The 21,950-nt window shown below is 42.2% G+C and overlaps 1 protein-coding gene across 2 annotated transcripts in view; it reads left to right on the forward strand.

The window, feature by feature from the left end:
• Positions 1-20,999, forward strand: part of wdr11 (WD repeat domain 11) — a 62,270-nt gene extending 41,271 nt beyond the window's left edge. The window contains exons 14-29 of one of the 2 annotated variants that reach the window (XM_050070508.1): positions 71-179; positions 957-1,078; positions 2,693-2,840; positions 5,197-5,303; positions 5,596-5,710; positions 7,022-7,193; positions 7,421-7,529; positions 9,849-9,911; positions 10,239-10,304; positions 11,608-11,797; positions 13,679-13,774; positions 15,145-15,310; positions 15,713-15,810; positions 16,153-16,298; positions 17,122-17,201; positions 18,868-20,999. In XM_050070508.1, the coding sequence (XP_049926465.1) occupies positions 71-179; positions 957-1,078; positions 2,693-2,840; positions 5,197-5,303; positions 5,596-5,710; positions 7,022-7,193; positions 7,421-7,529; positions 9,849-9,911; positions 10,239-10,304; positions 11,608-11,797; positions 13,679-13,774; positions 15,145-15,310; positions 15,713-15,810; positions 16,153-16,298; positions 17,122-17,201; positions 18,868-19,070 (1,990 nt within the window). In that variant the 3' untranslated portion in view covers positions 19,071-20,999. Of the gene's footprint in view, positions 1-70; positions 180-956; positions 1,079-2,692; positions 2,841-5,196; positions 5,304-5,595; positions 5,711-7,021; positions 7,194-7,420; positions 7,530-9,848; positions 9,912-10,238; positions 10,305-11,607; positions 11,798-13,678; positions 13,775-15,144; positions 15,311-15,712; positions 15,811-16,152; positions 16,299-17,121; positions 17,202-18,010; positions 18,847-18,867 lie in introns of those variants that run through there. The other variant, XM_050070509.1, reaches the window with a different exon arrangement.
• Positions 21,000-21,950: the final 951 nt, after the last annotated feature.

Raw genomic sequence — 21,950 nt, forward strand, 5'->3', positions numbered from 1 at the left:
AGTGGGGTTTTGGGCAGTGTATGTTATGAGATGTAATGTGTATGTGTGTGTGTTTGGTGTCCATCCTCAGACAGTACCTGGTGGTGGTGTTCAGAGACAAACCCCTGGAGCTGTGGGACATCAGGACAGGGACGCTTCTCAGGGAGATGGCTAAGAACTTTCCCACTGTGACTGCATTGGTACTGAAAAAAACTACATACTAATAAAAAACACATCTTTACTGATCATTAATTCTAAAGTACTAGTGAAACACGAGGAAAAAGATACAACAAATAATGTGGAAATGTAACAGAAATGACATGTGTTCCCCAAAAGCTGTTAAGGTATGTTCATGTTAATTCACAGCTGTATATCTAAACATCTCCAGTTTAAGTATTTACTTTAACAAAACACTGTCAGTGCTGTAGTAGCACCGATTGTTGACTCTTCCCTGCGTTAATAGTCTCTACTTTTTGACCCCTTTCCCTTCTTGTGTTTGTGTGGGCCATTTGAAAGATTAGTCTGAAATTTTTCCCCAAGCTCAGCAAAGAACAGTGGCTTCATTAGGCCAGAGCAATGCTCATAAAAGAAGAGTTATGCTGGACAAACTTTACAGTGGGGCTGTAAAATCCTCCACAGCGCAAATAAAAAACGCCAGTATCCTTAATAATACATGCTGGCCTCCCCCAGCCCCATATTGCTGTCTCATTTCCATATTGATTACAACCTTGAGTCAACCAGACTGCAGCCACAGCGCTCCAGCAGTTAGATAGGGAGGCTGGGGGGAAAACATCTCTCCTGCGTGCCTTAGTTTCATTTATGTGAGCATCTACTATATGTGCAAACTGTCTCTTCCCTTTTCTCCTGTCTTTGTCTTTCTGCTTTTTGCTGTTATGCGGGCAAATGTGTTTATATCTGGGTCTTAGTCTAGGGCTGCTGCTGTAGCTGAAACTCTGTGTGTTTGTGTGTGTATACAGGAGTGGTCCCCGTCCCACAACTTGAAGAGTCTGAAGAAGAAGCAGATGGCAGCGAGGGAGGCCATAGCTCGCCAAACAGTGTCAGATGCCGAGCAGAGTAGTGTTGAATCTTCTGTCATCAGGTCAGCGTTATAAAACTTCAGAATTTTGTTCCTGGAATCTGTTTGCCAGGATAGAAAGCCCTGAGGCAGAGCTAGAGCTCTTATGAGAGGAACTGAAATCAGATAAAAAAAGACACTGTGGGAGACCGCAATTATGACACTATAATTCAAATGTTTTTAATTTAACAGTTAATCATTCCAAATACAAAACTATTTCTCTGTCCCTTATCATGTATAATTGATTATCTGATTGCATAAGGTAACAGTCCAGTATTAATTTTCAGCCACAGAAAAACCTAGATCAGCGCGCCTTGACTGACATACCTCCACACTCCTGTCAGATAAACTCAAGTAACCCTAGGAAACCATCTAACATAACCTTTTGTCCATTTCTTTAATCTAACTATTTCAACCTTTTGGCCATTGTTTCAAGCTAGCTATTTTAGCCATTTATCCATTCTTTGAGCTTAATGTGAAGACCTCTCTTGTCACTTGCTAACTTGTTCTAACACATTCAATTGCAACACATAATGAAAAAAAGTAAAGCTTTAAAGGGGAACTAAACCCCCCTCTCTGGGCATTACTCTGCCCACAGCTTGATTTAAAAAAATTCAGAAAAGATAGGCGGAGCTGAGGGAGGGAGGAAGGGGTGGGGGGGCAGGCGAGCGGCTGAGGAAGGGGGCGGAGTGAACATTGTCCCTCGCTGCGGGGAGAGAGGAGAGGGCTTCCCCGGAGGTCAGGCCTCTTTACCCAGTCCCTCTCCTCCACACTTTGGCTTATTTTCACCCAGCCCAGCACTGGTACCTTAGAGAGCGGTCCCTCGCTGAGGGGAGAGGGCTTCCCCAGAGGTCGGCCTCTTTACCCGGTCCCTCTCCTCCACACTTAGACTTATTTTCATTGTGCCGATGGTGGCTTGGAAAACCGCCCCTAACTGTGTCACACGGGCAGAAGGGAAGGCGGCCGGAGCTCAGCCAGTCCCCTTCTCCACACTTTGACTTATTTTATCCTACTTGGTTCTATTTCTCCCTCTCTGGGAGCCTGGGCTCACCGCGCAGCAGCTCACCGCATCCATCCATCCATCCATCCACCCCTCCCTCCCTCGCGGCCCCGCACATATACCCCCGAGGCTCAGCTCTCTCTCACCGCACAGCGGCCCTCCACATCCCTCAATGTAAATGTAAATGTAGTAACCAGGTTTCAAGCTGTAGAGGGCACTCCATAGCACATTTTTAAAATAAAATGTAGATTTTCAACAGTTTGCACTAAACTGTCAAGATTTTGAGCAGGATCAGTCAGTAACACTACTATACAACCAAAAACAATGATTATCAGCTGAAAAAAATGGTTTTAGGGTTTAGTTACTCTTTAAAGTAAAGTAAAGCTGACTAGCTGACTTAATATGGTTGTATTTTTTAAATGAAATGATAATTTCTGTTTTGTTTTTTTGTTTGTTTTTTTTTGTTTGGTTTTGGTTTTTAAATTACTCAAACTTCTTTGCAATTCCCCCCTAACGTATAAGTACTCCAATTTGGGAATAACTGGCTTAGAAGAGCTGCAGAATACCAAGATATCCTAGTCCAGCTAAAAAATGTCACATTGGAAAGAGTGCAAACATGACATATTTCTCTACTACAGTCTCCTCCAGGATGCAGAGAGCAAGTCAGAGACCAGCCAGGCCATCTCAGCCAGGGAGCATTTTGTATTCACTGACACAGACGGGCAGGTCTACCACATCACCGTAGAGGGCAACACAGTCAAAGATGGTGCACGAATTCCCCCTGATGTGAGTCCAGAGACTGTGTCTTTTTTATGTCTTCACTACATCAAGGTCATCCTCACTGATCCTTGTACAGAGTTATTCCCACTCATTTCATATATTTTACTCTCCATTCAGGTTCATGTTTTGTTAAATCTTCCTGTATACAAAGATCTAAATCTGTCTTTTCATTACCCTGTTTACTTTCTGTGCACATCAGTGTGCCTCCTATCACTACCTCTACCTCTGACTTTCTCCTTTCCTCTCTCTGCAAATTTAGTTATCTGTCAAATCTATTAATCAATACTTTCTCTCAGTATTGTAACCTACACTGTCCCTTACACTGGATTTCACTTTTATTCATCACAGCCATCATTGTGCAGTCACTTTTTTTTTTTAGATAGAAAACTGATAAGCTTCCTTTTTCGGTCTGTCGGTTCTTTTGTTGTTGCTCTGGCTTCGTCTCTCTTATGTTTAAAGGTTAAATCTTTCTGTGCAACCTGTGCTATTCTTTCTCAGTGTCAAAGAGAATGAAAAGACGAGAGCAAAGTGTTTCACATCAATTACTTCCCTGTTTTTGTGATCAAACATCTGCATTGTGTCAACATTTTACCTCGTTTTGGAGCTCAAAAGAAACATGGTGGTTAGCCAGTGTCTGCACAAAATCCTCTTTTGTTTAGTAAAAGCTATTACTCCCCTTCTATGTCTTACGTCCTTCAGGGCTTTTTTTTCGTGGAGCTTGTGTGCCAGATGATATACATGCTGGCTCCACATCAAGAAGTGTTCAACCTAATGTGCTACGGCTTTTAAAGCTTTATGTTTTTGTTGCCAGATTAAACCCATTTTTTTTGCTAGAGAACAACAGCCAAGTGAATGTGTGTGATTTTGAGTGTGTCATCAGTGTGTCATCAGTTTGTCCCAGATAGTGTATTGCACGTGTTCTCTTCACTGGTTCAGAGTGTGACTCAGGCTCAGGAGAAGAGTTACTGTATAAACCTGTAAACCATCTGATGTTAACCCAGCTATTAATTCACTGTGACAGCAACATGATACACAGAAACAAGCCATTACTTTAGACAGGATTTCTTTTCCGCTGGATACTGCAGGATGCGGTGATAAAATAGCAGCAGGATGTTTTGGTTACTTCATGAGTCAACATGTCACCACCAACAAAGAACCGTTTGATAGTTGATTTAAGAAAGGTGTTTAGTTGCCCGAGCATCTGTTTTCCCCAAAGTAACATGAAATTGAAGCTATTGTTTGAGAAGTCTTCTGGAAGACTTTCTCTTCAGGAACTTTCTTCGACTCATTATCTAGTTGTGACTCCTAATTTTGTTGAGCTGAGTCAAGCTATAGAGTAGATAGCACCTTCTGTTGTTTGTCTTTGATTGCCCACATCTTCTGTCAGTAAACACAAAGCGATTTCACTCATTATCACTAACACTTTCTCGTCATTTGAGATGGCAAAATTCATCTTGCTCCATACAGCATTTCTAAAGGAAAGCCCCCATAGTATATCAGATTCTCAAGTCCATTCCTGAGTAGCAGATTGGATTGTTAGACAGCCTGTGTTTTGCCCGCTCACTCCTTGGATCTATTCACAACACGCAGACAGAAACTGGAGGTTTACCTGGGGATTTTAAAGCCTTATCTTCGTGGCAGCTACAGATTCATTGCTCGAAGATTTGCATACCCCAAAGGTTTTACAGTCCTTTCAGGATGATAGAAGATCTTCAAATCTCTGTCAGGAAACTGACAGAAACTCTCCTAAATAAAGTTTTGTCCTATCATCCCCACTGCATGCACACTGAAGGTGAGCCGACAGTAAATGTCTTCCCAGCAGCACTCTGTCTTGTGGCGCAGCCTTACTTTAACTCAGCTGATGTGCTTGTTTACCACTCGGCCAGATAATATGATGTTTTATAGTTGAGGGAAAGGCATTTTTATGTTGTTGGGATTACAATTTTTAACTACACGTTGGAACGCTGTATTAAAGAGGAGCCTTGTTACCATCATTCACGACATCATTTATTTTATGTCTATCCTCTAATTATGTGGAGAGTGATCATGGACTTGTGATGATTTTTAATTAGGTACTTGAAGAGTGCAACGATGCTCATAGGTGACGCTGGTAATAGTAATGAAATTCTAAAATTTTGTGTTTTTAAATATTGGAAAATAATCCACAAAGTCAAAAAAAGTCAAAAAAAATCAAGCCATACAGCCTAAACTGTTAGTTACATGTTTAGGTTAACATAAGTAACAGTTTTCATATACATGACTTAATTCGGAATTCTTAGGCAGGGGACAAATACGCAGCTCTCTCTCCATATTTTTTGTTTCGCTCCTCTCACTGAATATGTGCATTCGTCCTGTGTTGCAGGGCAGTATGGGTAGTATTGCCTGCATTGCCTGGAAAGGTGACACCCTGGTGCTTGGAGACGTTGATGGCAATCTCAACTTCTGGGACCTCAAAGCTCGTTTGTCCAGGTAAAAAATACACAAGTTTTAGGCCACTTACTACACTGTACCTACAGTATACTACATCACTACCTTCAGTTCTCCAAAGCATTTCTTTGTGCTCCTTTTGGGTTTTTACATATTCGTTCCATATTGATTCTTATTTTAAATACATTTTTTTGAGACCAAAAGAAACCCTGCCCAGAATGGTCATGGATTGATTGTCTCTGCTGGTGTTTCTCATTTGTTAAAATCAACGGTAAAGAAATGACTGTGGGGTAGCAAAGAAAAAATAAATGGCTAATGCTGTTGATGCTTTCAGGGGAATACCGACACATCGAGGCTGGGTGAAGAAGATCCGCTTTGCTCCGGGGAAGGGCAACCAAAAGCTGCTGGTCATGTACACAGATGGAGCAGAAGTCTGGGACACCAAAGAGGTGAGGCTCCACACCAGCCCTTGGCAGTCACCGTTGATATTATACATGTGGCAAACTTGATTAGTTTGTTTTAACACATTATAAACTCCAGCACGCATCACCTGACTGGGCTGCATAAGTCATATAAAAGTAAAGAATCTGCAATGGTCTGCAAGTTCGTAGCAGTGGTTTACATTTAAACAGATTTACTGTGGCAGAATTAATGTGTCTCCACAGCACTGTAATCACTGAAGCACTACAATATTGTGGCGGGGTATATTTAACTAATGTCCTCTCTCAAACTAACGCTGTGGTAATAGCATATCCGCTGTAATTGTCCTGTTATATTAAAGAATCATTACAGTGCAGTGTACACATACAGAAGCCCTAAAAGCTTTCCACTGGCATACATAAGCACAACCATAGCAGGATGGATGATCCTCATTCCTGTAAGCGACATGCATCCTTGCTTCCTCTTTAACTTTGTTTACTGAAGTCATCGTCATCATCCAGAAGGTCCTCTCTCTGCGCTGTCTTCATTTCACCTCATCTAAGAATCCTTCGGGCTAGTTTGCGCTCCAATTCATCATTTGATCTAATCTCATAGACTGGACTTTTTTTGTTTATCTGTATCCACACCATAATGTTTGTTAGCTTACCCAGCAGCAGTGTGTTAAAAATTGAAAAGCAGATGGATTTGGACACCGATAGATGCTGTGGTGTATTACGCAGCATGGGGCAGAGGGAGAGGGTCCCAATGGAGCACTATTGTCTGGGTAGAGAAAGGTGTTTTCTTGAGGGGAGCTGAGATAAGACACAGTTTTCAGTCCCCAATCGTAAAAGCGAGACAACAGATGGATTAAGCTGCTGAGGGAGGCAAGCAACGGCTATGGGGCTGAAAAGAGAAGGAGAGAGAGAGAGAGGGAGGGAGGAGCAGGAGAGAATGAGGGAGGGAAGGAAGAGCAGGAGAGATCTCCGAAATGCTTCAGCGCTCTGCTGACAGCTGGGTTGCACGGACTCCCATACAGCCCCATAAAAAGCCAGAGAGAAAATGTTTTTGTAGAACACCTTCTGAAAAGGCTGTTTTTCCACTGAGTCTTCCATTCTGTATCCTGCTGTACTCAACATAAATTAGTTTACAGTAGCACCCATCCTCCTGTTTCCGAGCCAACAGGCTTTTTATTGAATCCAAAGTTCATCCCGTCTTGTGACTTTGTCCCTTTGACTTTTGCAGAGAAGTTGTTTTCTCATCATCTCCTTTGAGTATTTGCAGATGCTTTAAAAGAAGTATTTAGGTGACAGTTATAGATGAACTGCCCTCCTCTCTTGCAGGTCCAAATGGTGAGCAGCATGCGGATTGGCCGCAATGTGAACTACCGCATTCTAGACATTGACTGGTGCACGTCAGACAAGGTTGTGTTGGCCTCTGACGACGGCTGTATCCGAGTGCTGGAGATGGCCATGAAATCTGCCAGCTACCGCATGGATGAGCAAGACCTGACTGGTGAGCCAGGGAACGAAGAGTGAGGGGCAGCTTGCATATTTTAGGATGCTGTAGAAGGGAAATGGATTTGATAAAGGCTTTATGCTTAAGAAGTTATATGCACTTTAAAAATCTATCCAGTAACACAACAATGGACACAATGACATGTAATGTGATACTACTCACAGTGGCATTAACAGCCATGGCCTAATATTGTGTTGTGTCTGACGTGTGGGGAATATGTTCAGATCCAGTATGGTGTCCCTACCTGCTGGTTCCCCGAGCTGCCCTCACTCTCAAGGCTTTCCTTCTGCTGCAGCCCTGGTCAGGAACCTTCACCATGGACATCACTCAAGTGTAAGTCTCAACTCTGATTAAGCTGATGTTAATGTGTCCGCTCTAAAATAATCCCCTGTTGTTGGTGCATGGTAGTGAAGCGTCACTGCTCTGCACCTGTAAAACATGTGAGCAGCATTCTGTTCTTTCCCACACAATGGCAGTACAGCATTTGCTATGAGATGGGCTAGATGCTACTGTACAAACAGGAGGAACATGCAAACGTGACTACTGCAGTCAAAAAGTTTTGCATGGAACTTCCCAAAAAAAGAACTGAGTTGCAGTGCGGTTGTGCTTTGATGGAAATAAGAAACCAGTCAAATTTATTTGTTGAAGTTTGAATCAGAGTCATTTAGGGTCTTTGTGTGCGTGCGGGGGCTGGGGGGAATCATCAAAGAATCATCAAATATTTCCCTGCTAATACTGAATAGTATTTTTGCTTGAAATACCCATTTCTGCTAAGGTCAATTTCAAATTTTCAGCTTCACCTGACCTGCATAGAACTACCAGTCAAAAACTCACATGAAAACTGAATACCCAGAGAAAATGCAATACCACACTCAAGGACCAAAGTCAAAAATCTGAATCATGACCTTGTTAAGGTGTTTATAAAATTATTATAAAAATCACTGCATCACCAAACTTTTTTACTGCTCGAGATGCCCCTGAGCAGGTCTTCAAAATCAGTGTCAGGGCTGACCAATGCGTTTTTTAAAATTATTTGTAACAGCCTCATAAAGTCATATCCAATTCCAATCCTCAGTTTATTGTAGCAAATTGTAGTTCGGTACACCAGCTATAAAAACAAACACAAAAAAAATACTGGCACATAGAGTGTGTGTATCCCTAAAGCAAGCTGTTGCAAGCAAGTATGCAGAGCAGCACATTGAAAGGGGCCAGTAATTTCACTTATTGATATCCACACAGCCTGCATCAATGATTGAGCAGAGCTGCTTTAGGTTTAACTGCATTTGAACTTGCGTCCTATGCTTTGTTAAACATGGGGATGAAGACTGGCTGTGAATCAATTGTTAAACATACTTACAACAACAGTTACAGACTGACCTCCTCTCACTACATACAGTATGTCATCAAATCTCAATAAAGCTGCCAATATATCTTTATCTATATATGTTTTGCTCTATTGGTTTTAATTGACACTAATGTTCTTTTTGTTTGATTTTGTTGTTATGTACTTTTTACAAGGTTTTCTTTTAAGGAAGACAGAGAAACATTTTCTGTAGTCGCCTATCCTGTTATGGGTGGCGGTGGGGGCTGTAGCCTATCTCAGCTGACATTGGGCGAGAGGCAGGGTACACCCTGGACAGGTCACCAGACTATCACTGGGCTGACACATGAACAGACAACTATTCACACCTACGGACAATTTAGAGTCACCATTTAACCTGAATGTCTTTGGACTGTGGGAGGAAGCCGGAGTACCAGGAGAAAACTCACACTGCCACGGCGAGAACATGTAAACTCAGTAGGGGTCCCCCATCCTGGGTTCGAACCAGGAACCCTGTTGCTGTGAGGCGACAATGTTTACTACCACACCACGTGCCACCCCACAAATCTAATGTGAACCTATTTTCAAGATTTGTTTCATCAGAAACATAAGTCTTGCTCTTGATCAAAACTCGATAGTCCCATCTCCCTTGAATATAGTTCTATTTGAATTTGAGGCTGATTTTAGTTAAATTTAAAGTTACAAACTAGATTTAGTTGTGAGCAGGAATGGTCTAAAGCTGTTTGTGTTTATCAGTATATGAAATAGAAAGTTATTTGTAAGTAATGAGATTTGAAAGATTGAGTTGTTCTTAAAAGTCAGGATCAATAAAACAATAAGACTTGCCTTGATGCATTTTTCTTTACCACCATGTCATCCTCCAACCACCCAAGCGTTCACTTTATTACCTTCATAAAAAAACACAGCCAATTTGCCAGTGTAAGCAACTTTTCTTTGTAAACAAGTCAACATGGGAGCCAGTGGAGGCCTCCCTTAGAGAGGAGTATTACTTGTGTTTTTTTAAAGAGCTACATCTGTGTTCAGCTATCGCCTGATGTAATTATGCCCCGTTTAACTGAGAACCTCAGTGTGACACTGCTTTTTCCCATTAAACACACACAGCTGCCTTATCATAAGTCAGGCAGATATATTAGCAGCGCTCGCAGTGTGCTACCTGACCTCAGCATAAATGTTCGAATAGAGTTATATGTTATTGCCTGACACCAAAGATCGACTGCTCTTACCAAGCAGGATCTCACCTTCCCATTTTAATATCAGGACAGGTTTTATTTCAGGGAGCTGTTTGACTGAGTTTGATCCCTCTCTTTCAGAGACTACAATGAGAAAGATGAGATAAAAGGCCTGATCCAGGAGCAGCTCAACTCCCTGTCTAAGTGAGTTATTACACTGCCTAATGAGAATGTTTACACACTGTAGCTCAAAATAGAATAATTATATTTATGTCATGATGCAAACGGCAACAATCAGATGCATGTGAATGTACGTGTATGCGCCAAGTATCAGTTTTTGTTTACGCTGTTTTGCCCTGCAGTCAGAGTCCCAGGATCTTTGTGTTTAGACAGCAGGCCCAAAGAGCATGTAGTCTGTGGGTTGACAGATAAGAGGAATCTCCCATAGCTGCCACACTGGGCCTGCTGTGTTTGAGAAGTGTAATTGGCTCTCGCTGTGTTCTGATTGTCTGTCTCTGATTGGCTCCCCAGCGATATGAAGAGTGTGCTACAGGACCCGGAGCTCAGCCTGCTGCAGCGCTGCCTCCTGGTGTCACGGTGAGTCAAAACTCAGCATGGAGTTACCACTGTTTGTTGTCTGCACATATTGTACTGTGTCCGTTAAGGTGTACCAGTAACGTGATTATTTAACATTCAGACTGCGTACCTATGTCAAAGACTGAACATGAACACATGGAATTCTAAGTGATGGAGCTCTAACAGAAGTCTAGTTTCTGTTAGCAGTAAAATAGCAAATAGCAAACAAACTATTCTGGAAGTGAGATGACACTCTTTCCCTCTATCATCATAAGAGAATACTGAAACTGTACACACAGAGCACATGTTAAACGTTGAGTCAATAAGTGTTTCTTTCCGCTAATGTTTTCCAGTCTGTTTGTATGAACGTTAAGTCTAGGGTTTAGAGTGGGTCTATTTGTTCCAGTGATCTGAAGCCGAACTGAGTTTGCAATCAAGCTACTTGTTAGTCTCGTTGTTGTTCACTGATTGATCCCAATGTAATTAAACCGAGCAAGACGTAATTAGATGGATCAGGAGTGATTTCTCTACACAAGTCTGTGCTCAGTGTTAGACTGGCTACATTTTCACAGTCGTTATGTGTGGAATATTACTTAATTATTTATTTTTTACATTTTGCTGAATTCAGAAATAAATAATGTACTTGGAAAAGATAAACAAGATGATGTAATATTATGAGACAAGTGAAATCATTTTGTTTTTATGACAAATTATCTGCGTAAATATCAGGATGTGTTTTTGCTGTAACTGTACAGCCGTGATTTATCCACGATTAAAGCATGACATGAGAGCTGGTGTCAGCAACTCTGATCGCATCTCTGCTCCAGTTCTCATTTCCCTCGAGCATCTGACAAATCTAGAGCAGCCAGTCTGAGTGGAAATGCAATATCATCCCACAGTTTGCATCCTGTTATTAAAACCGTGATTTACCTGGAAAGTCCCCAAGACCCTTTATTTACCACGAGTACTATGACTGTGCTCACACTGAGAGCTCGCATTATGTCTCCACATCCGGCCGGCCAAGTTTCCATGCCATTGTTAATGTGGCAAGGTAACCTAGCAACAGCTGTGTGCCTGTGCAGATATGTTTAAAGGAGGCTGAGGGAAGTAAACGGTGGAAGAAAAGGCAGAAGGATGTGGAGAGGGGGTGGAGGGGAGCTGGGAGAGCGAGGCGTGGGCTGGAAGATACAGGAACTATGGTCATTAGTGAGCAAACTACTAGAAGAACCACGCAGCGTGTTGGTTCAGACTGCAGAACCTGACTAACCTCCAGACAGAACATTATCCACTCTGGGCCCAGCTGATGCGTTGTGGTAAACCGCAGGCTGTTCGGGGATGAGTCAGATCTTCACTTCTGGACAGTGGCGTCCCACTACCTCCAATCGTTCGCCCAGGCTCGTCAGCTGAGTGTGTCCACTACAGAGGGTCAGGCCCAAAGTGAAGGAACCCAGCAGTCACCTCAGAACCACCTGGACATCTGCCATGACGTCCTGTGTGAGAGCTCTTACTTCCAGGTCAGTGAAACAACAGGAGTGTTTGCCTGTTTTTGTTGCTTTTTCTGTCTTTGGTGAAAAGAGACAACAGAGACAAATACATGATCCCAGCAGTCAGCATTTCAAAACTCCCTTAGGAGTCATCCAGAGACATTTACTAACAGGCCACGCACAAACAAACTCCTGCCAGGCTGCTCCTTGTCATCTACAGTGTCTACAACATCACCCGGTCACACAGTACATTCCATTGTCAATGACATTGTGTATCCTATCTGTTGTCTCACTAAGCTGCAGTCTTAAAGGGAAGCAACTCACACTTTAAAGCCTTTGAGGTCAAACCTATCTTTCACTTCGCCTTCACTGCATTTAATTCCCCCAACATTTCCTCCAATGATTCTAGCCCACACTAGGACACGCTCAATTAAAAAAAAAAACCCTCTTGTTTGCACCGTGTCATTGCTCAGATCAATGCGTCTTGCTGATGGCTCTTATAAACAATACCTTGAATCTCCAACTTTAATTATCGACCCAGTTTGCTCTGAAGAGTGTTAGAAAAGTTTCTTCTGAAGATACCCATTGATTGGTCCTTCTCTGCTGTGTCTATTCGCATCACTATGTTGGTCAACATGGCGGCCACGCAGCCCATTTAAAAAAAAAAAAGACATCCACCTTTATGTTGCCACAGCAAATGTGAAGGTGTTTCTTTCAAGGTTTATTTCTTTGTTTTGCAGTCGTGATGCACCCACACATTGTTTTTGTGTCCAGGCTGCAAAAAAATACTTTTGTGGACTTTAGGAAAAGTTTGAAAAAGTAAAGTAATTAAAAAGTTGGCACACTGTGCAAGTGAAGACAGAGATTCGTTGGTGGGTTTGGTCTTCTTCCCCTACGAGGCTACATCAATATAACCAGGGAGGCAGAGGAGAGGCGAGAATGAGTACCTTCTCTGATGAAAGATGATTAGAAAAATGTCAAGTAGCTTTTAGCTAGCATTAAGGCTTGAAGTAGCAGAATGTAAATGGACTGTTTAATTTCAGTCGGTACATGTCCCAATGAAAAGTCTCAAATAAGCCTGTAATTTTTTTTCTTTTTTTTAATGCATTATGCACTATTCTGTTTTTGTAAAAGTTCTCCTCCCTGTTAATGAGGGGCCACACAGTGATCACAAAGTTAAGACTTCCAAAGTGCTGCCCAGACGGTCTGCGGATACATTTGGATCCTGTTGTCATAATACAGCTTCAGTGGTAGCAGCCTGACTGTAATTACTAATATCCAGGGCTCCAATACAGAGCATACAGTTACAAAACTCATTTGCTAACTCTGTGAGGATTTATGCCCACGGCTGTGACTCACATGGAAGAATTCATCATAAGAAAGTGCAAGAAAAAAGCGTTAGATATAGACACACACACAGACCATGTAACTAATTTTCTACTATGCTGTTATCTCTCCCCTCATTGTGTCGTTCTCCCCCTGTAGACCTCATATAAAACTGATGAGCCCTCATACTTTGAAATATCGGTTGCGGGTTTCATGATTCATGCCTATCATTTGCTCACTGTGGAAAAAAAAAGATCTGATCTCCCATCAGGGAACATGCAATGAAATAATGAGGGAAAAGGCACCAATAATAAGTATGTGAGGCTGTGGCACCAGAAACACTGTGAAAACTCCTGAATATTTTAAGGACTTTATAATTACGCTCTCCATCTCTGCACTCTGCATTTCTATAATTGTCCTCCATATAGTTTTTGCTCATCGTTAATCATGTTCAATAATCTATCCATCGTTGTCTCTCTCCCAGACACATGCACACGGTTTGAACATGAATCTATGGAAGCAGTCTATAAAAAGAAATAAATTAGAAATAAGCTAACATGTGGCTTTACCTTCACTACTCAACAGAAGTTCCAGTTGGATCGGGTTCACCTGCAGGAGTTGAAGCGCTCCAGTTATGAACACACCAAGAAATGTGCTGACCAGCTCCTCCTGCTGGGTCAGGTAGGTATTACACTACTCATACTGCTGACACTGTCTGTAAAGAGGCTGCAGACATGTTGCATTCAAGAACATAAAGATAAGAGTTCCTCCTCCGATGTATATGTATTTAGAGATACAGAATGACCTAGGAAGTTCAAAAAATAAATGTGACACAAACTCTACAGCTGCATGATAGGCAAAACAAACAAAAAAATCATATTGCAGTCATATTTTCGATAGTGGTTGCGGTTTTAACAGGAATGGTCATTTTTGCAATTTTCACTTAAAAAAAAAATAATGGAAATAATAATGGTATAATTTTTGTTGAGTTTGTACCAAACAACTATGTTCCCTTAAGTCTGGAATCTGATTTGTAGGCAGAGGCATCTCCGTAGAACCACAGTGCTTCATTTATAATGTTTTGTTGTGACACATTTTACCTTTATCACAAAAACTGCAGCTCCTGTGATTTAGATATCGCACTTGGCCATATTGTGATTTTGATAATAGGTCTTATTTGCTTTAAACATCTAATTCCATTCATCCATCTTTTAATTTGTTTTTGTCAGAATGAGTCAAGCTCCTCTGCGTTTCTGATGTTTCAAATCTTTTAACCAACCACTGAACACAACGCTGTCTTCCTACTTTATACTTGTACTTACCTGTTGGCAAAATTTAGATTAACCTAAGTCACTCTAATAACCATGATCCTACATAAAACATACCTCCACATGGGACCACATATATACTAATCTTTATACTTAGCTGCAATCCTTGAATAATAAAAATAGAATTTGTCCAAAAATCAGTCTTAAATATCTTCAAAAGGTCATATAAAGCATTAACTTTACATGCCTGATTCCTGTATACACCCAGGCAATCTCTTTCCCTCTGTCTTACTTACAGCTCTCAGACCATATACTACCCTTTTCTCTCACATGCTCGCTAACACCTTCACACTCCGTAGCGGTCATACGTGCATATTGCCATAATGGTAAATAGGTCATATTGGTGCTGTGGAGCCTAATGAAGCAAGATGGACGGTAAGTGCTGCCTCTCTCTTCCCTGGCATCTCAGCCTGTGGGGACTGAAGTCACCTCTCTCCCCTCTCAATGTCACCACTCTCCCTCTAATCACAGGCTGCAATCAGCAGGCTGTGTTGGAGGTGCAATCCGCCAATAGGCAGACAGGCAGAGGCCAGCTTGGGCCGACCCCAGCGTGAGCTTGAGCCTTCATCTACACCAGATGAAAAGCCAGATAATAAACATAATTTCCCCTTGTTACTCTGTCTTGTCCAGCTCGCACGGTGGTTACTCAACTGAGCTGCCGATGCCTTGTTTCTCTCCTCTACTTCAGTCATTACATTCTCATCTCTCTGTTGTCGTTCTCAGACGGACCGAGCGGTGCAGTTACTGTTGGAGACGAGCGCAGACAACAGCAGCTACTACTGCGATTCGCTCAAGGCCTGCCTAGTGACCACCATCACCTCCTCAGGCCCCTCACAGTCCACCATCAAACTAGTGGCCACCAACATGATCGCCAACGGCAAGCTAGCAGGTATTGTTGCTGTGTGTCGGTCGGATAGCAGTTAGCGATCATCTCCAGTCTTGTTTTAATAAGTATGAGCAGCATTCGTTGAGTGTGGGTGTCTGCAGCCTTGAAAGGGTCTTAATATATCTTTAAATAATTCATCTGTTCTTAAGGCCTTTCCCTGAACTAGACACCTTTAAATGTGATGTTTTATAAAGGTTTTGCAAAGGTTGAAACTTCTTAGCTGTAGAGTCTTTAAAGATTAAAATTCAGAAGTGGACTCGAACCACACATTCCATAATGAGTGGGGTTTCTGCCCGCGGATTCCCAGTGTGTAAAGAAATCATCACACTGGTGCCTGGGCAGAGTTTGCTAGCGATAGGCTATCATTTTTCCATGTACAATTTCTCTCCTTTTGCTGTCTGTCAGAGGGAGTACAGCTGCTGTGTTTGATTGACAAGGCGGCGGATGCTTGCCGATACTTGCAGACCTACGGGGAGTGGAACCGGGCCGCCTGGCTAGCTAAGGTAACTCAGCATGACGGCGTCCATCAACAGGAAACATCAGATTCCATGTAATATTTGGATAGTTTGTGAATGTGTGGGCTTGTGGGTGGGTGTGTGGACTGTGTGTGTGTGTGTATGTGTAGTTTTCATATTTTCTATTGCTAAGTGTAAGTAGATGATACTTTTTATGCTTTTTACTTATTCTCTCTCTTAATTTTTTTAAATGAAAATCATTTTGAATATTTGTTACTAACATTTTTATCTAGGAAACACAACACTATGTTCTTACACTTCAGATTTTCAAGGAAAGCCCCTTCGAAGCGGTCGGAGTTTCAGTGTCTTGTGTGCTGTGTGTGTCTCCAGGTGCGTCTGAACCCAGCGGAGAGCTCAGATGTGCTGAAGCGCTGGGCAGAGCACCTGTGCTCCCCACAGGTCAACCAGAAGTCCAAAGCCATCCTGGTGCTGCTTTCCCTGGGCTGCTTTTACAAAGTGGGAGAGATGCTTCACAAGTAAGAGCCAGGATTGATGCTGATGTTATGAGGATTTAGGAGTATATGTTGAAATGGAATATAGTATAATTAGTATGTTTTTGTGTATGTAATCACCTGAAAATAAGAGTCTTAGTGTTTTTGTTACTTTAAAATGAGCCATTTCTATCTACATAGGCATCGGGTCTGCATTTATGGAGATTGCCTTTGCGCACTGCCATGTTTCTACAGTAGTCCAGAACAAGCAGACCAAAAACTGGCTCCAGATCAGGCCATTCATACCATAGCCGACGTAGTTGGAAGGCCATCCGCAATGAGTAGCTTCAGAAAAACATTGATTTACTCAGTGTTTTTACAGGGTTAAATCACCAGGTCCATTTGTTTTGGAGTGGAGGAGACCTCTGCTGATAATTTAGCTCACAGTAAAAAACGGTAAAAAAAAAAAAAAAACTCCCAAATTGAAGATTCTCATTTTAACTTTAACTCTTTATAAAATGTATTACCCTTGTGACTTTTTTCTGCACGATCCTCCCCCCTTGCCCTTTCATTCCCCATTATAAAAACCTGAGTGTATGGCACATTGCATGGTATGGTCTGACCCCATATCTTTTACCTCATCATTGATTCGCTGTTAGTCTACTCGCTCTCTTCTTTGACAGCTCATGTTATGAGATGCCTCTGGCAGTAGAAGCTCTTGCAGAGAATTAGAGCGACATCGGGACAACAGGGCTGATGTATGCTTTAGGATCACAGACATCAAGGCGGGGATGAGGCTGGTTTCTGACAATAGCTCTCACCTCCTTCTGCCTGTGTCTTTCTCTTCCCTCCTCTATCTCCTGGGCAGTATGAGGCACTTTGATCGCGCCGCCCTCTTCATCGAAGCCTGTCTGAAGTATGGGGTGATGGAGGCCAACGACTCTTCCAATATCCTTTTTGAAAACCCATTACTGCACTCTGGGGGCCATTTAGAACTAGAGTTAGCTCCCCCTGCTAACCCTGTCCATCTCTACTACAGACACGCACTGGGTAGCAGAGAGCTTTTTCACAATGAAGGACAATTTAAATGCTCCACGGAGCACATCCTATCACACTTTGATCAGAGTTAGTGATGCCGCAGACTCATAACGAACTTTTAGGACCCAGACTTTGAAAAAAGTACTCCATTTTGGGTTTTTTTGTCACGGTTGTCAGTGTGTTTGCTGTGTAACTGAAAGGACAGGGCATAGTGTCCCACTGTCACTGTGACACAACTGAGATGAACTTGTGACTCCTCCACAGAATAAGGAATTAACTTTATGGGCAGCAGATACATCACTTTTACCAGCAAGTCACCTTTTCATTAGCCACATTGTTATTGCACATGACTTGTAGAGAATGTGTTTCTTCATTTTTATCTTGTATAACCCCTCATTTAGCAATAAACACAAAAAAGTCAACAGAGAAAAACAAAAGAAAGAATGATGTTCAGTATAAAATAATATTTAATCCAGACTGTAATTATTATGAGTACAGCAAACCGAAGGCATCCCCCTTTGGCTGGTTCATTGGTTTGAACTGGCTTGTTGCCACTTAGTGATTTATGATATATGGAGTCCAGACCAGGAGGGAGCAGACTAAACTTGTGTGGGGCTGAGCCGTCCTTCAAGAAGTCAAAATATCTCATTTTCAGTTTAGTGAGCGTAAAACGTCATATCCACTTTTTTTTTCTTTTTGTCATACATGTATGTTTCCAGAAATACAGGTGACCGATTTATCGCAAAACCAGCACAAATAGGGACCAAACACAAACTCAAGTGCAATCTGTGGGCTCCAGCGCTCCTGTGTTTGTCCAACTAATCTCTGCAATTTTGCTGACCATCGATCACGAGGCTGAAAACACTCAGGTGCTCCAGCGAAGATTTACCCAACAGTCCTGCAATAAATCCTCCCCTGATGAAGGTGATGATGTCCAGTTTGTTTCAAAGTTGATTTAGAGAGGTGTCGATCCAATGTTAAAGTCATTTTGGAGTCTGTAGTTTGTAATATATCTAATAGTATTGCTTTATACTGCAAAGTGTTTGTAGGATTGAGCCACCCCTTTCAGCTCAATCCAAGCAGGTCTATTTGGAGCCAGGAAAGTGCCACACAAGCACTGCCAGAACTTATTGCAACTGATTATATGGTACTGTTGGTACTGAACTGGCAGGAAAATAGGGCTCAGAGTGTCAGATCTGGTGAGTGCAAACATCACTGTATTTACGTCATATCATTTTTTTTCACCAAACCACTCAGTGATCCCTTTTATCCTACATGGAAACACCTGCATTCATCATGTTTCCTCACTCAGTTATTCAGGTATCTCCTTTAATTTGTCACCTGCTCTGGTGATGGTAATCATGTTGTGATTGGATTAACACTAGCTGTCACTTTAAAAATGATTGTGTTGCACCTTTTAATGTTTTAGGATGTGATCATCTAGTGTGCGGTACTTTCAGATCACTGCACTGACAGTTGAAGAGTGACACTTTTGAGTGATGACAGCTTTCATTGACTCACTGTATTTTTTATGTCCCATGAACAGTTTTAAGTTCTCCTTGACCTGTGTTTGCACATAAACTCATCAAGGCTGCATTTCTGGATTATGCACGGCTGCTGCGCTCACTGGGCCTGCGGGAAGGCGCCGCTCTGTGGGCATCACGGGCCGGCAGCGCTGGCGAGCAGCTGATGGAGGAGCTGTTCCAGGGAGAAGGAAATGCTTCAGAAGCCATTCTTGGCGAGGATGAAGTGGAGCTGGGCCAGGAGAGCACCGAGTGACCTCAGAAGACGGGAGGTTTGGAAGGGAACAGGTGACATGCTCTTTGGTGCAAATCAAGGAGTTGGCCACTCGTTCTAACTTCAATAAAGTGACCATTGTGAATTAACTTTGTGTCGGCGTCCAGGGGAATCATGGTCATCATCTCCACATCATGAGAAGAGGAGATATGAGGAGTTTCCTCCATGTGAAGCTGTCAGTCCGTCACTGGAGTCCACCTGTGTTTGTGACTGTAACGAGTTTAACATTTCTTAATGTTTGGTATGACCAGTGTGTGTTTGTGTGCATATGTGTATGCATGTAACAGCCCCAGAAGAAACACACTTTGTCCCGACTCCCTCAACAAGTGAAGTGATACATTGTTTTTGTCGGTTGATGAATTTAACTCATTAGATCTTTTTTTTTTCTTTTTTTCTTTTTTTTTATGGTTTCTTGTTAAGCTTTATTTTGTGTGCCTGTATTAATAACTTCAAAGTACTGTTGTAGCGCTACAGGTTTAATATGCCTTTTTGCTGCTGAGATTAAATGTAACACAATTAATTTATCCCAAAAATAACATGTTCCCTATTTGGTTTTGAAAATGCACTGCTCTTATAAAAGACCCGATTCATATCCCACAAGTAAATTCCAAAATTGTATTTTTGCACTCTTGATTTCACCAAAAATCACCACATTGTTTTAACAATAATTGACCCTCCTTGTAACAGGGACAAAACCTTGCTGTAGACAGACACATAGCAGACTGGGTGTAATATCCACAGCAGGTGGTACTGTGTAATTGACTGACCAAAGCTACTGCACCAGCCTCTGCAGCTGTAAGTGTTGGATGATCGCTGTAAAAATTAGTTAGCCAGGCTGCCCTGCACTTATTAGACACTTATTAGTGTATTATCTCCCTGCACACACAGAGGGAAGAGGAATCTGACCGCTGCCACCTGAGTGATACAATTTAATTAGCTTGTTTAAAGTTCAGTTCAGTTAAATAGATGCTGGTCGCTTGTTAATCCGTTCCATTGATCCAAATGGAATTTTTAATTTCCTACTTTTGTGGAGATGAGAGGATATGCTGCTCCCTGTATACTTTGATGTTTGCATAATGAGGGTGTTCTCTGGTGTGTGTGTATTACAGGAAGAGCTGTCAAAACGTGTCGTAACTCATTTTAATCAGACTTTTGATGGATCATTTATACACAAACAATAATCTGTGCTGCTCCCGCTGTTGCTCATCACAATCACAAAGCCTGACACACAGTTTAGGAAACAGTTCAGACAGTTCTGCCATATCTCCTCCGCTCTGCTTGGCTTCTGTCTCACGTTTACATAGTAAATACCTACTGATCGTCAAAATCATCTGTGTGACAATGCAAAGACTTTCGTGATTGTGCGTTTGATTGCCTCGTGACGTGTTTAGTTGTCCTGAAACGAGACTGTAACTCCATCCACAGGACCTTTTAGTGTGCTATTGTGTTTCATAAACACGTCAGTGCTGTTTCTCTTCTGTGTTACAGTTAACCCCTAGGCGGTGTCACTATGGCAACCCAGGCCTATTTTAGGGGGCTAGATGTTGTTCCTGTAGATCCATTTCACTATGCTCCGCTAACATACTGTAGGATCTCATAGAGTCAGCACTGAGTCACACAACCCAGCAGATAATCAGCTGTAGTTTACCTGATGCTGTGTATCTTCCTCCAATCGTGTCATGCAGTATTGTGGAAGCAACATGTACTGTACTGCCTCTTTATCTTTAGGCACCAGTGTGATTAACACTCGCTGCTTTCCTTTGTACTTCGAACTAAACAAAGTTTAGCCTTTTTTCATTGTTCTGTGTTACTTGTTTATACAGTGATCCTGATGCTTTAAGCTATATTACAAGAGAAAAAAGATATATGTATATATGGATGGCAATAAAATCAACATTATTAACTTTAAAACATCTCAGTGTGTTGTTTCCTGTCTAAAGATGTTGACACAAGAGGGCGCTCTCAGCCCTCAATAGTCAGCAAAGTGGCTGTGGCACTTATATGTTTTAATGGCCGCCACTTTGTGAGAAAAGACCTGTTATAGCAAGTGCTCTTTGCAATTATCCTCTTTTAATTTCAACCCAGGTAGATTGAATTTGAATGTTCGTCCATTTATCAAACTGTCTTGAAAGTGAATTGGTTCTTGCATGAGTCGCTTCCGCCATTAATTACTTCTTTTCTGCTCAGAAGGAGGGCCAACAGCTGGCTCCAGCTCGCTGCCCAGGTCTAACCGTTCTCACTCTTTTCTTCGCCTCGGATTTATTCATTGATGTGTGTTCTGTTTCTCCTTTCCCTCTCTCTCTCTCTCTCCTGCAAAAAGCAGAGCACAAAGAGAAGAAAAAGAGTCTGAAACAGAAGGCCACACAAATGACTTGATTGTGTTGCTTTAATGGCTTAATGAATAACTGCCGGAGAGCCGATCCAGCCGTTACAGCCAGGCCATCAGTATGCAGGGCCTCACTGCGGGATTTCTATTCTGTCTCACTGCTTATACTTTAGGCTACCACCCAGCTAGCCAAATGGCTCTGATAACAACTCCCATCTAGCCATCCTTAGTTGTCACTCCCCTTCTCCACCTTATATGTACTTTATCCCTCTTTTTTCTATGTCTTTGCTTTCCTTCCACCTAAAGAAAGCAGACAAACACCATGCCAACTCATGTTCTTGCTGCGCCCCACCTCCTCTGATTTCCTGGAAGCCCTGTTTCCATCTGCTGCTTGGCTTTCACCTCTCCCCCTCCTGAAATAAAGATTCAAAGTGGTGTCAGAAACACAAGATTAAGTGAACTTGGATCCAGAGCTGTGAGGAGCACTTATGTTCATTTCACAGATGGAAATCACTGGCCTTCACTGTTTCACGCTG

Source organism: Epinephelus moara, chromosome 19 (assembly GCF_006386435.1).
Source record: "Epinephelus moara isolate mb chromosome 19, YSFRI_EMoa_1.0, whole genome shotgun sequence".
Classification (NCBI taxonomy): domain Eukaryota; kingdom Metazoa; phylum Chordata; class Actinopteri; order Perciformes; family Serranidae; genus Epinephelus; species Epinephelus moara.